Here is a 14,539-nt window from a genome sequence, read left to right on the forward strand (position 1 = left end):
AATTATTAGGCAAAGCGAAGATTTTAGAGCCAACCTTTTCCAGGGATTCACTTTGCAAGTCTTCAAGACTACTTGATATTTTTTTCTGAGGCATCCTTAAAGTGAAAAAGGCAACAATTAATGCGTGCGCGCACACACAGACACACTCAGCAGGAGTAACTGGGCAATCTGATTTCACCATCAAATAACCTGCAATCTTAAGGTCTAGTTTATACATGAGGGTCCCAGGTAAGTTCTTACTTGTGCAAGCATTCCACACTCTCCCCATTAAGTTTTAAAACATAATGTGCATGTGTGATTTGCTAACTCAGTTTGTTATACGTCAAGGTGGTCAGCAGCCAGGGTGAGATCAGCACAGTGGAGCTACCGCTACATGCAAATGGGCCAGCAAATGTAATTAAGGGCTTTTAAATGTGATGGAATGCACGTGGAGTGCTCCACATCTACACATTAAGCTGCTACCTGCAGCCTGCACCACATATAAATTGGGCCTGAGGACCAGATGTATGATGCTTTTGGACAGCATGAGTGGATCTTCTTGTCACCCAAATGCTCTTGTTTTATCATTCAGAAATAGAACAGAAACGTCAAACCAGTAACAACTGTGTGTCAGGTCAACTATTCAATATGGGATTTGGTTTTATATTTTGTATTCCAGGAGGGAAAGTATCATTCAGTTAAAATAAATGGCCATGCCTGAATGTAGGGAATCTCCGATTGCACTGGATTTCTCAGGGTCCTTTGAACTGGAGCCGGGGTTGCTCATTTGGGGGAATGGATCCCCATTCAAAATGTGTAGGATAACTTGATTAGTGAATGTTGACAGCATTATTCTTCTTACCTATGTTGGACTTCCAGGCTTTGTCCGTTTGCAGAAAACAGGTTATTTGAAGGAACTGGAGAGCTTCCGCTGTTAATCATAATGGTAAACAGAAGCACACATTTTAAAGAACGGGTTTTTTGATGCATTCTAAATTTAACCGTTTTGCGCCAATTGACACATGCTCTAGACACAAAAGCAAATATTTCAAAGAATGTTTTACAATATGAAAAAAGAGTGTTCTGAGAAAACACAGATTTAACAAAGAAAAATGGTTCTTGCCTCATTTCCAGCATTTTTTTTTGTGGAGGAGGAGGCAACATAGGTAGGGTCATTTCCCCTGGAGGTACCTGTGTAAAAAGAATTTTAGCTTGAGTACTTTTTAGTATGGGTATGGGAAGAAAAATATGTATGTGGAATAATGGAAAAAATAACCAACTAGCCTCTGGCTTATATAGTTCTATTTGGGGCTTATTCATGGGATTCCATTTTCTTAAAGTTACTTCAAGATCATCTTCACTGCTTCCACACAAAACTCTTTCTGAAGTTCCTAAAAGGATTGGAATTTAAAATTGTGCATGGTTAGAGGATTCCATACATAGACAAATAATAATAATAATAATAATAATAATAATAATAATAATAATAATTTATTATTTATACCCCACCCATCTGGCTGAGTCTCCCCAGCCACTCTGGGCGGCTCCCAATTGAATATTAAAACAATACAGCATTAAATATTAAAAGCTTCCCTAAACATCACCGAGAGGCTAAAATTATCAATTATTCAACCGAGCAGACAACTATTCATAGTATAACAGCAGAAGGATTCCAACAGACAGAACCAACAAAGTGCAGTTTTATTTAGCAAGTAAATTTCCAACACATCTTGCTAACTAATTAGTTCAATATTTAGATGCATATAATATTTTCTTTTAGATGCGTCTCTCTAAACATGATGAAAATTTGAAATTTAGAGCAGAGCATGGTTAAAGGATATTTTTAGAAAACGAAAACAAAAATTCACAATGACTCTTAACATATTTAGATCTAATTCATACATCCTCATTCACAGCCCCTTGTAACAGGTGGTGGTATGGAGCCTTCAGGCTTTGAGATATTTTAGTCAATGAAACAATGGTTATGTTTGCATGTAATGCAGCCATAGCTTCAAATGAACATACTGACTCCCGGGGAGGAGACCATGGCTGATTTGCTCCTGGTCCGCCTAGATCTGTGCATGGCTTAACATGTTGTCCAAACATAGGATCGTAATCTTACCATGATGTGCTGGTAATTCACAGCCAACAACATGAAGCAGACACATATATCCAACTAAGTATAATTTTGCAAATCTCACAGAATCCCCAAATGTCATTTCAGGTACAAGATTGTGGCTTCCAGCTTCTTTAAAAAATGGTGTCACTTCAAAACATGGCTTTTAGAATTTACAAGGTGGGTCATACAATGATAATAAGCAAGAGAATCACTTCAGGTGGTGTTTGCAGGGAGCAGTGAACTGGTGCCCTCAAGCCCCTGTTCACTCGCCATACTGTCCTCAATCGTCCCAGCTGCTGCTAGTATCCAACCCACTCACTCAGCAAGGCTTTCTGCTGCCCCGGCCTCACCTCAGAGGAAGGGCCAAGGCAGGCCCTTTCTAAGGATAAGGTATTCTGACTGAGGTGGCCAGAAAAATGCCTGTAGTGTTGTTTTGCTGCGGCAGCTAAAAATGTTGTTTAAACTTAGTAACTAGTTCAATGTTGCTTTAAATTAGTACAGTAAGGAAGGAGATTATGGATTATGGAGAAAGCTAGAGAGTTCCAGAAAAACATCTACTTCTGCTTCATTGACTATGCTATGACTGTGTCGACCACAGCAAACTATGGCAAGTTCTTAAAGAAATGGGAGTGCCTGATCACCTCATCTGTCTCCTGAGAAATCTCTATGTGGGACAAGAAGCTACAGTTAGAACTGGATATGGAACAACTGATTGCTTCAAAATTGGAAAAGGAGTACGACAAGGCTATATATTGTCTCCTTGCTTATTTAACTTATATGCAGAATTCATCATGCGAAAGGCTGGACTGGATGAATCCCAAGCCGGAATTAAGATTGCCAAAGGAAATATCAACAACCTCAGATATGCTGATGACACAACCTTGATGGCAGAAAGTGAGGAGGAATTAAAGAACCTTTTAATGAGGGTGAAAGAGGAGAGTGCAAAATATGGCCTGAAGCTCAGCATAAAAAAACTAAGATCATGGCCACTGGTCCCATCACCTCCTGGCAAATAGAAGGGGAAGAAATGGAGGCAGTGAGAGATTTTACTTTCTTGGGTTCCATGATCACTGCAGATGGTGACAGCAGCCATGAAATTAAAAGAGGCCTGCTTCTTGGGAGAAAAGCAATGACAAACCTAGACAGCATCTTAAAATGCAGAGACATCGCCTTGCCACAAAGGTCCGTATAGTTAAAGCTATGGTTTTCCTAGTAGTGATGTATGGAAGTGAGAGCTGGACCATAAAGAAGGCTGATCGCCGAAGAATTGATGCTTTTGAATTCTGGTGCTGGAGGAGACTCTTGAGAGTCCCATGGACTGCAAGAAGATCAAACCTATCAATTCTGAAGGAAATCAGCCCTGAGTGCTCACTGGAAGGACAGATCCTGAAGCTGAGGCTCCAATACTTTGGCCACCTCATGAGAAGATTCCCTGGAAAAGACCCTGATGTTGGGAAGGAACATCTCAACTGTTTCACTCCAAAATGCTAGCTTTATACAACTAGAAAGAAATGCTATTAAGTTTATATATATAACATTGGCAGGGAAGAAGGGACTGGAATGTCTGTGTCTGCATAGCACTGTGTTTTTTCATTTCAGATCTACCAATTAGGAGATAATATTTGGAATAGACTGTATAAACAGTAAAAAAAGGGGGGGATAATTGTAACTGCAATTAAAACTTTAGTTGAATAACAACCTGATTAAATTAATTCAGGCAACACTTAAAGATCTCTCATTACCAATGTCGAAAAGAAAAGGGTATTTAGATTTAGGACTACTTAATTAGTTAAAATGAGCAGGAAGTGTAATAAAATGAAGCAGGTGTCTAGCTCCTATTCTTTATTTGTATTCAACATTCTGGTACATGTCATTTATTTCAATGTTATGTTTAGTTTATAATTCTTAGGTTTTAATTTCTACACCATTTAATTAAAGTTTTTTATTTTGTTTTTTAGTTAAGGGCTCTGGTCAGCTTTCCAATTCTAGCTGATGTGGAAGGAAAGCGATACTATCAACTTATTTTTCACAATCTAAAACAGTTGTGCATACATTAGCCAAATGTTCTGTAGTTAATTAAAGCAAACTGGGTCGCATGCTCTTTAAAGTTACATTATGTCACTGGAAAATATAACTGTGTGGAATAAAATATTGCCTAATCCCATCTATTTCACATATTAGAGAAGTGCAAGATAGGTTACAAAACAGGAAAATTACTTCCAGCTTTTCATATGTCTTTTGTATAGAAAAGACCAGAAATTTCAGATGGGTTTCCTACTAGAATGTTTAAGAAAAGCAATGGCCAAGCACTGCCCCCCCAAATAACATTTTAAAGTCAATGATTTAAAAATAGCATCTCAGCCTTATCATCTCAACAACCACCTCATGTTTAGTAAAATCTGTAATGATAACACTGAAACTTATTCAGTCATAACAATTGAGGACAGATGAGAAATAATCATAGATGAAAGAGTGGAGATTGGTCTCAGAAAGCCCTTCATCTCTCCATTTCCATTCCCACACATTTCCTTTAGGCTGCAAAGGGCCAGTCACTCTGTGAGATTAAAGGATCCTTGTAGGGTAGGGGATGTAAAAGCATGTTCAGTGGATGCTGGGCCCCCACTGTGCTTTATATATATTTCATTCACTTATCTTCTTGGCTGGGTTATTCTAAACGCAGACAGGAAGGATAACATTTCATGTGGCTGTCTAGTCAGGCAAGGAAAGATGCTTTCATAGGCAACTTTTCGAAATAAGTTTCGAAACAAGAAAAATGAATTACTCCTTCTTAGACATGACAAAATACTTGCACGACTAATTAAGGATAAACAGCTCACAATGCAGACAATAAATTAACGTTCACTATCTGCTTTGCTGAATAATATGAAGATCTGAGAACCTGCGTGACATCACCAGCCTAGGAAGACAGGCAGCTGCACTGTAAAAAGTTAGATCATCCCCTCCATCTTGCTCAGTATTGTTGACTTTCGTCAAGATGGACAGGCTGTTGCTGTGTGTTTCCCAGAAAGAAACACAATGTATTCAGGACCATACATGGAAGTTACATGTGGTATGGGCTGAATGCTCAAGAGCTTTCTTAACACTGCCAATAAGAACTAGAAGCTAGGATTACTCAAACTGACTTCCGAAAAATACAGATCCGTTACCAGTAGCCAGCTGTTCTGTGTTTGCCACATTTAAAAGCAGGTAAGCTACACATGCTGATAGCCATAATTGTATGTATCAAAAGGCAGAGCCAAGCTGTATTAGTCACGGACAAAGGGGAGGGACAGCCCCACACGAGTTCATCATCCCTTGGATAAAACATTCCATGAAGCCCCACTTCTCAAGTTTACGTGTGCTATTGTGGCAGGTCAATCCCATTCAAGATTCTATGGAATGAAACACTGGGATATTTGGTTATCCAAAAGAAGTGACTGGAATGAAGTCGAACATTAGTGGTTAAATACCCAAGATCTATTTGTTCAATATCAGGCACCCCAAAACTTCAGCCCTCCAGATGTTTTGGACTACAATTCCCATCTTCCCCAACAACTGGTCCTGTTAGCTAGGGATCATGGGAGTTGTAGGCCAAAACATCTGGAGGGACGCAGTTTGGGGATGCCTGTTCAATATGCTAAGAAATACTTAATGTGGAATCTTTCAATGTAGTAACTACTCCCAAAGGCATAATTATGAAGTTATTTTATGCTTAGGAATTGCCACATATTAAAAGCTACAGTAGCAAAGCATCACCATTAACTAACCGGCTTAGCAGCTTGGAGGAGAAATGGAGAGAGGAAAGAAACTTGTTGGGGAACATAAGAATGGCAATGAAGAAACTGTGTATGTTATGGTTCTCAACGACAGGAATGCATAGCTGCCAAGTTATCCCTTTTTTAAAGGGATTTTCCCTCATGCTGAATAGGCTTCGTCGCGAGAAAAGCGAAAACTTGGCAGCTATGCAGGAATGTATCTTGGACACTTCCAGCTACTGGTTAGTGAGCTTAATCGTGAGTCGCAGTTTGGACAACATGCTAAGTCAAACCTTTACTTAATGGCATGTCAGCAAAAAGGACCAGAAAGGAGCAAAGCAGCTGGAAATTCTTCTACTGGAGCCCACATATTCAGAGGTTCACCAGGGCATAGTTTGGATTACTGTGTCACACAAACTAGGTATCTGCCTTTCAAGGGCTGCTCTCTCAGTTTCCCCTCACGAACCTTATCTGAATATAAAAATTAAAACTCTTTGTTAGAATTGCCTCATAAAGTTTTGGAAGCTCTTCCACCTGATGTATATCCACCAATCATACCTTGTACTGCTATCATGATCTCTTTTACTCTTCGGTACTGACTTAGCAATACAGTTAACTCTTCTATTCGGCGGTCCTGAAAAGGAAGCGAAGAGAAGTAAAACAGACAGATTCGAATGGTGTCAGGATTTCAGTATACAGGAATCTACATATATTGGGAATAAGGTGAGGCCCATGAGACCTATCCTAGTCTCTGCAGCCCTGAGACTTGTTGCTGTATGATGATTCGCTCACAAGAAAGGAGAAAGAAAGCTGAACCTGGAATCTGTCCATGGGGCACCTGTTACCTGTCCCTCTTATCACATACCTCTACTGTAGTTACACATAAGTGTGGACCATGAGGTCCCCGAATGGTGCTGGCAGGTAAGAAGAAAAGAGGTGAAGGAGGTCATCAAATCCTCCTCCACATCTGTACCTGGCAGTCTTAAAGACCTTGAAGCCAGTGTGTTTCCTCAGGATTGGGAACAATGCTCAGGACTGTTGTCACAGAGTGAGAGTCTATTGACGCACACAGGGGCTAGTGTGAGACAGAGAGGGAAAGTGTAGAATGCTATTAGTGAAAAAAATGGGATTGGAACTGTTGCCAAGACCACTCACTGGTTGCTTAATCTGTTTCTCTTATGGGTTTCTTTGAGGGGTGGGGAAAATATTATTTGTTGTTATTGTAGTCTTGCTTTCACATTATGACGAAACAGTTAATTTGTTGTTTACTGGACCCCTTTATATGATTTTGTGATTTTTAAAATATATTGCTGTTTTTCTCTGTTTTCTTTTATTTCTTTGTCCCTGCTCTTGGAATGAAAATATTCAATGTACAGTGGGCTATAAATAGTGCAAATAAATAAATGCTTTTATCATATTTAGATTAGAGATTTACATGGCGACATGCCCATAAATTTATTTTGCTACTTGAAAAAAGCATGCTACAGAACCATTTTTCACCTTAAACTGATGTTAATTTTTCACCATATATGCTGTTACTGCATCAAAAAGGGTATGAACAGCAATAAAGCAATCTCACCCATTATGTCCATGGGCACCTGTAATACTATTATAACAGCAGCTGAAATATTAATGCATGTGCTCCCTGAAGGAAGGGGTGGGTTTCCCCTTGTAACTAAACGCCAAGAGAAAGCATTATGGATCCTTTGTAACAAAACAAGTAACTTCTAGACATCTATTGTGCAGACAAAGCTAAACACAAAGGCCCAGGCAATGGACGAAGAAGAGAGAGATGCTTTTTAAAAATGCCACAAACAACCATTCCTCTTCATCAGTTTTCAAAATCCCATGTCATTGCTGCACGAAGATACAGTGGCATGGAAATGAACAATAAAGAGCGCTTGTTACATGTTGCAGGCATACCCTTGCCTCATTTTGTCGAAATCATGCTGATGTCAATCATATCGGGGGGCACATGGCCCCCCACACCTCCACTCTGCGCTTTAGGAAATACTATCAGCAGGGACAGCCTGCCTATATACTGGCACCCTGTTAATGGAGTCCAGCAATCATTTTTCTCCCCAGCCACGAGACACCACCTGCTTGAGGTCGTTTCCAGTGATGGAAAGTTGAGAGGGGTCAAGGCTATCTTATGATTAAATTCTCCCCATGGCACTTCCTTCATGAAAATAGGTGTGACAAGAAAATGTGAGTCATAGGAAAGTTCAGGGCACCAAGGCCTATAGTTTAAACTAGTTACAGCTTTCTGTAATGGTCAGACACAATGTGAACGGCAATTTACCCACAGCTGGGCATTGAAGAAAACACCTCTTACAATCCAATACCTTTCCCCAGCAAAAGCACCAGGAATAATCAGATATATTCCGTGGAAGGGAACAAAAAGAATACTTGTAACATTGCTGTTTCCGTTGTTTATTTTTTAATGTATCAATATAATTTTAGATTTTAAAATCAAAACTACTACTATCTTTGGGGAAAAGGAATGGCATGCAAGCAACAATGGGGAGCCCTGGTGCTGCCAGTTGAGTAAGGCGTCCCTATTTGAAGTCCCCTTAAAAACACTGATGTTGAGCTCTTTGCAAACAGGGTAGCAGGGTTGGGAGAGGGCACTTTGGCCAAGCTCTACAATGCAAGGGCTGTTGCACAGTGCAGGGACCACAGCTCAGGAGCAGAGAAAGTGCTTTGCCTGCAGAAGGTCCCTTGGCACCTTCAGGTAAGACATCCTGAAGAGTCACTGCTCATCAGTGGAGATGGGGTGGAGTCTGTGCCCTCCAGATGTTGTTGGGTTACAACTCTTTTATCCCTGACATTTGGCTATGCTGAGTAGGGCTGATGGGGGCTACAGTCCAACAGCCTTTGGAGGGCCACAGCTTCCCCATCCCTGGTGTAGACCATACTGAGCTAGACGGAGTCTGTGGCCTGGCTCAGAATAAGACAGCTTTCTATGCTCCTTGGAAAAGGATGATGGGCAAATGCATTTGGAAGTTGAGTCAGGATAAGACCATGGAAATGGGGAAATGCTCCAGGAATCCTGGATACCTTTCGGGAAAAGTGTATTTCCGAGGTTTTATGGCTCATAAGACCACTTTTTGGGAGGAATACCTTTCAATGGAAATATAATTTAATGAAGAATGTAATGCAACAAAGTGTGTTCAGTTATCTGTATTCTATCAAAAGTTATAGCCAAATAATCAGAAAAAGGAACCACAATTTGCTTAGGTTGATATGCAGTAGCTTTCCTTCATTTGAATGTAGCCAATGAGCATGAATGTTTAGAGAGCCAATCAGGTGTCCACTTTGTGTTACGAGCCATCAAACCTCAGAAATACACTTTCTCCAAAAGGTTTCCACAATTTTGGCCACTAGTGTATGATCTGTTCCCATGACCATCAAAGCAAAAGGTTCGTGCTGTGATGTTGTTATTATAGATTACTTTACGTACAGGGAACAACCAATAATTTATGTGCATCCAATTGACACGTGACTGTGTGCATGCGCATGGAGCCGAACCTGAAAGGGACTTTAAAAACGGTAAAAGCGTCCCTAAAAGAGCCCAGAAAGGGCAAATAGGCACACAAACAGTGCCTAGCAATCCCACAAGCATTTACAAGTGCAATCCCAGGAGACCCTGCACCAATTGTTGAGGCCTGTGGAGAGTTTGATCAAGGAGGTTCGGAGGGAGCAATTGTGGTGGAGTTTGGTAAGTGCTGTTGGTTTTTTAAAGGGGTTCTCAAGGGTTTCCAGGGGTTTAGAGGGTGTTTGCAGGCATTTCCAATGGTGTTTCAAATGTGTGCAATTTCACTTAATGCACGGTGCCTTGGAATGTAACTCTCATGTAAATGGGGAGTTGCTCGTATATATATATATATATTTATAAATGATGATCTTCTCAGTTTTTGGTTTTTTCTGTCCTCCCCCTTATTTTTATCTGTAAGCCGCTTTGAGTCCTAACCTGGAAAAAAGGAGGCATATACAACAACAAACATCAACAACAACAACACTTAACAGTTGCACTTTTCTTACCTTTTCTTCATTCGCAGCCAATAATGATTCCATTCCTACTTTCAAACATTGGACCTCTTGATCTAAAAAAAATGTTTCAGAAGGAAATAAAGGAGGTGGAAATACACATACATTGGCACCTGCCATTATAGTATACAAAATGGTGATGTTATATCAGATGTGCAATTGTAACAATACTTTTGGCAGTCTTCTCAAAGTAAAACAAGAAACTGTGCCAGTGCCTTACATCTCTGTGCCTCTCTTTAAATTATATGATGTGGTAGCTCTCGTCACTACAGGGCAAGCACGTTCTGCGGGTTCTACGTGACACGTTTTTATCAGGTGAGATCTTTCTACATCATTGCAGAAGTCTCTTGGAATGAGATAAAAACAACCTCCCTGAATAAATGCATTTAGAATGTAATGTGCCACCCTTCAGTTCCTCTCACTTCTAGGGTGCCTAAAAATAAAAACAACAGTAACATTCGCAGATCGACAATGGGCTGGATGCAGAGATGCAAGAGCTGAAATTTGTGCAAGCTGCCAGTTTCTTTTGCCAGTTCCACCCTCCCACTGCATCACAAACTAGATCTTTCCTGAGGTCGCCTACTTGATGCTCAGGTATGGCATGTTCAAGGAAAACAGACATGACACACGACACTAAGGAAGTTACATACATTTCCTGACTGCTAAAAATATGAATTATTCTTGGCCTCCAACTAAACCATGGGTTATCATGAACAAGGAGTGCTCTAGTGAATGCTGCTGAAATTGCTCTTGACGTATTCCTTCCATTCCTTTGGGTTACTGTCGTGTTCTAACCAGTGCTCATGGTTTGTTTCTCTTCCAACAAACCATGATTTTAAGTGCTAGGGAAGGGGCACAGTGGAAATGACTCACTGTTCGCTTGGGCCACACAACGGGTTATGGCTTAATGTGCTATCCAAATACAGCCACTAAATGGAATTGCCATTTTTTTTTGATTGAAACATTTAATGCTTTAATGCCCAGAATCTTCAAGCACTTCAGAGCAATTTAGGGTGGGCAAATCATCGCACAAATGCCATAAAACAGGCAAAGTGCACCTCATCAGCAGTTGCCCGTTTTTATTATCAGAAAGGAAACCAATTTATCCCTGCGGCCAACCAAATTTTCCAAGCAAAGGTGTTATCCCAGATGCTTTATGGGGTCCCAATATGGGTACAAGCATTTAATAGAGATTTAGAAAAGATTCACTAAAGTTTCCTGAGACGTATCCTTGGACTCCCAACTACCATTAAATATGAAACAATGTGTGCAGAATTAGGCATACACACAATGGAATATTGGGCTTGGACTATTGCCATAAAATACTGGTTACGATGCCATTTCCGTTGCCCACCATCAAGTCTGCTCTCTGACCTGCTCAAGGACTCTTATAAATCTAGATGGTACCAACTCCTAGAAAACAAAATTAGATCCATAGGCATTGAGCTGGAGCCCTTGTATAATTCAAGTGAGCAATATATCTTCCACAATGTCCAAATCAGACTAAAGGATGTTGAAAGACAAAACATTGTGGCAGCTGCAAATAGAGTTTGCTCCCCCATGTTCTATGATTTAAATATCTTAGATAATAGGGTCAACGTTCGAAAGCATGTCAAAATGCAAGTAGATAAATAGGAACCGCTACAGCGGGAAGGTAAACGGCGTTTCCATGTGCTGCTCTGGTTTGCCAGAAGCGGCTTTGTCATGCTGGCCACATGACCTGGAAGCTATACACCGGCTCCCTCGGCCAATAATGCGAGATGAGCGCGCAACCCCAGAGTCGGTCACGACTGGACCTAATGGTCAGGGGTCCCTTTACCTTTTATATTACAAAGCTAATAATCCCAGCCCAACGTAGGGCATTTATGCTAGCCCGACTGAATGTATTTCCCTCGGCATTTGTCAGGGGTAGATATCGGAACACTCCCAGAGACAAGAGATACTGTAGATGTTCTCTGAATGTGCCGGATAGTGTGGAGCATATTCTCTTTCATTGTCCGCTCCACAGCATGCTGCGTGAACGTGTGTTGTCCCCGCTTCTGGGTGCTCTGACACCGCAGCATGGTAGAAATGTTGGATTCTGCCTGTCTGACATTGATCATAAGGTGACTGCGGGAGTAGCTGAGTTTTTGGCAGCAGTGTCTCACGGAGTAGTTTAATAGGAAGAAATCTCAGATTATATATATATATATATATATATATATATATATATATATATGCGCACACACACATACATACAATTAGTATATGCTGTTTACTGTTGCCTCTTTGTATGCATTTTAAATACTTTTGTATGTGATTCTTTTTCTTGCAATTCTATTTGTAAAATGCCTAATAAAGTTTTTTTGATAGTAATAGTAGCTGATATTCAGGCACAAAATAAATCTATGGAGTGCAAAAACTGTTGTTTTATAAATACTTCTAGCAAAATAAGATGCACTACAACAAGTGGGTGGCACTGTGGTCTAAACTACAGAGCCTAGGGCTTGCCAATCAGAAGGTCGGCGGTTCGAATCCCTGCAATGGGGTGAGTTCCCATTGCTCGGTCCCTGCTCCTGCCAACCTAGCAGTTCAAAAGCACATCAAAGTGCAAGTAGATAAATAGGTACTGCTCCAGCGGGGAGGTAAACGGCATTTCTGTGCACTGCTCTGGTTCGCCAGAAGCGGCTTAGTCATACTGGCCACATTACCTGGAAGCTGTACGCCAGCTCCCTCGGCCATTAAAGCATGATGAGCGCCACAACCCGAGTCGTTCGCGACTGGACCTAACGGTCAAGTGTCCCTTTAGCTTTCTATAACTACGGTAGCTGGATGGCTGGTTTCAAAGCCAAAGCAATTACCCTCTGACATAAAACAAAGCGTTCTGCACACATCTCATTATTTAAAATAAAACCGTGGACCTTTCAAAAATAGTAAATTGCATAAGGCATCGGCTGCAGAGGTTTGAAAACTATTGATTGGTAGAATCAATGCTACTTGCATTCATCTATCTCCATTGTATGGTAAAGGAAATCAGCGGTGGGGGAACTCTTTTGGACCAAGGACGTGCAAAGGGTGGGCAAAAGGCAGCAAAAGAGACTCTCACCTTTGTACAACAGGCTGCATTCCAGTCACGCAAAAGCCAGAGGCTTACACACACACTCATTCACACACTTCTCCAATTAGGCAAGCGAGAGGCATTATCACAGTTCAAGCATACATTCCAGCCACACAAAAGCACTGGAGGTAGGTGGTATGGAGCAGTAGCCTGGGGAGAGGGCAGGCTTAGTGAGTGTCTCAAGGGCCAGTTACAGGAACCTGGAAGGCCACATCTGGCCCCCGGGCCTCAGGCTCCACACCCCTGTCCCAGGAAGTGCAAAGGAAATCCTAGTCTGTGCTAAAGCAATTTACCAAACAGTAGCAGATGCTTTTTAATTAGGGCCTCACTTTCTAACTGCCTTATACCCTACTATCATCAACAGGCAAAATTTAAGTTAGCAGCTCTCAAGCCTTCATATGGGAGTCACTGTCTGCATTTCTCCATTAAGAATATATACCTTGTGAATAGGTTGTACCCTTCAAAGAGAAAAAAGTCTGGGAAGAAGTTGAAGTTTTGTACGCATTCATTAGATAGTTTATTGTTTGTAACTTTAGAACTAATAGTCTTTGGCTTGGGAAGAAGATACAGCTGACTAAGAACGCAGGGACTGATTTGACTACAGCAGTTGTCCTAGCAACACACATTCCTAGGTGTTCTAAATAAAACTACCCCAAATCTTAGGCATTTTTAAAATAGTGACATTTCAAAACAATAATGTGTAAAGATGACAATGTGACACACAAGGAAAAGAATAGTGTTGCAAAAATATTAGTACAGGGAGGGTGAGAATTAGTATTCAGTAGTTTTTTAAAAAATAAAGTTTAGATTATCAAAGCTGTACTGCAAATCTAGTGATGGGAGCAATCCAATTAGTGGGTTATGTGTTTTAATGATATTTTAGCAGGCAATGGCATTTCCACATAGATGTGGCATGGGCAGACAGTTTTTTGCTTTTTTTTTAAAGCCACACTCAAGCAAGGCACAAGCACCCAGTCAGATTTAAAGGAGGAAAAACACATTTAATTTCATTTTCATGATCCTCTGTTAAGACTTTTAGAAGAACAATGTCAAGGTTTTCTCACTTTTATGGAGACTTCTTCAAAAAGAAGGTATATCCACAATTAATATGGAAATATTTAAAATGCTAGGTCTTGACGGTTTGGAAGAAAACCCCCCTTTTCAAAATCAAAAGGTTGGGGTGGGGTAAAAGCTGTGCAAGAGCAATGCATCTTTTGTGATTTTAAATATACAAATGTCTATTCTGGAGTCCACCAACTTTGACAGAACCTCTTTAATGACCATTTTCTGTTCACTTACGCAACATTGGAGATTTTGTGTGCGATAATAAATCTGACTGTATTAAAGCCATTCTGTCTGCTGTAAGCAATGAGATATTTATCCCGCATGTTACGATTCAGCAGTCAACTACAGAGCCAACATTGAATGATTATTGCTGCAGAAGTGCACTTTAGGTATAATTTGTGTGGGAAAAGTAATAAAGCGAAATCTTAGGGCTTACGTTTTTCTTTTAGCCTTCGCCTATACACTTCCTCTACG

General features: G+C 40.6%; 1 protein-coding gene across 25 annotated transcripts in view; it reads right to left on the reverse strand.

The window, feature by feature from the left end:
• PPFIBP2 (PPFIB scaffold protein 2) overlaps positions 1-14,539 on the reverse strand; it is a 122,370-nt gene that overhangs the window by 25,853 nt on the left and 81,978 nt on the right. For 13 of the 25 annotated variants that reach the window (XM_088667814.1, XM_088667744.1, XM_060275467.2 and 10 more), the window contains 7 exons: positions 14,502-14,534; positions 9,898-9,959; positions 6,412-6,487; positions 1,264-1,370; positions 1,103-1,170; positions 842-910; positions 35-95 (listed from right to left, as the gene is read on the reverse strand). In XM_088667814.1, the coding sequence (XP_088523940.1) occupies positions 35-95; positions 842-910; positions 1,103-1,170; positions 1,264-1,370; positions 6,412-6,487; positions 9,898-9,959; positions 14,502-14,534 (476 nt within the window). The remainder of the gene's footprint in view (positions 1-34; positions 96-841; positions 911-1,102; positions 1,171-1,263; positions 1,371-6,411; positions 6,488-9,897; positions 9,960-14,501; positions 14,535-14,539) is intronic. The other 12 variants (XM_088667736.1, XM_088667750.1, XM_088667740.1 and 9 more) reach the window with 1 other exon arrangement.

Source organism: Zootoca vivipara, chromosome 1 (assembly GCF_965207765.1).
Source record: "Zootoca vivipara chromosome 1, rZooViv2.hap1.1, whole genome shotgun sequence".
In the NCBI taxonomy this organism is placed as follows: domain Eukaryota; kingdom Metazoa; phylum Chordata; class Lepidosauria; order Squamata; family Lacertidae; genus Zootoca; species Zootoca vivipara.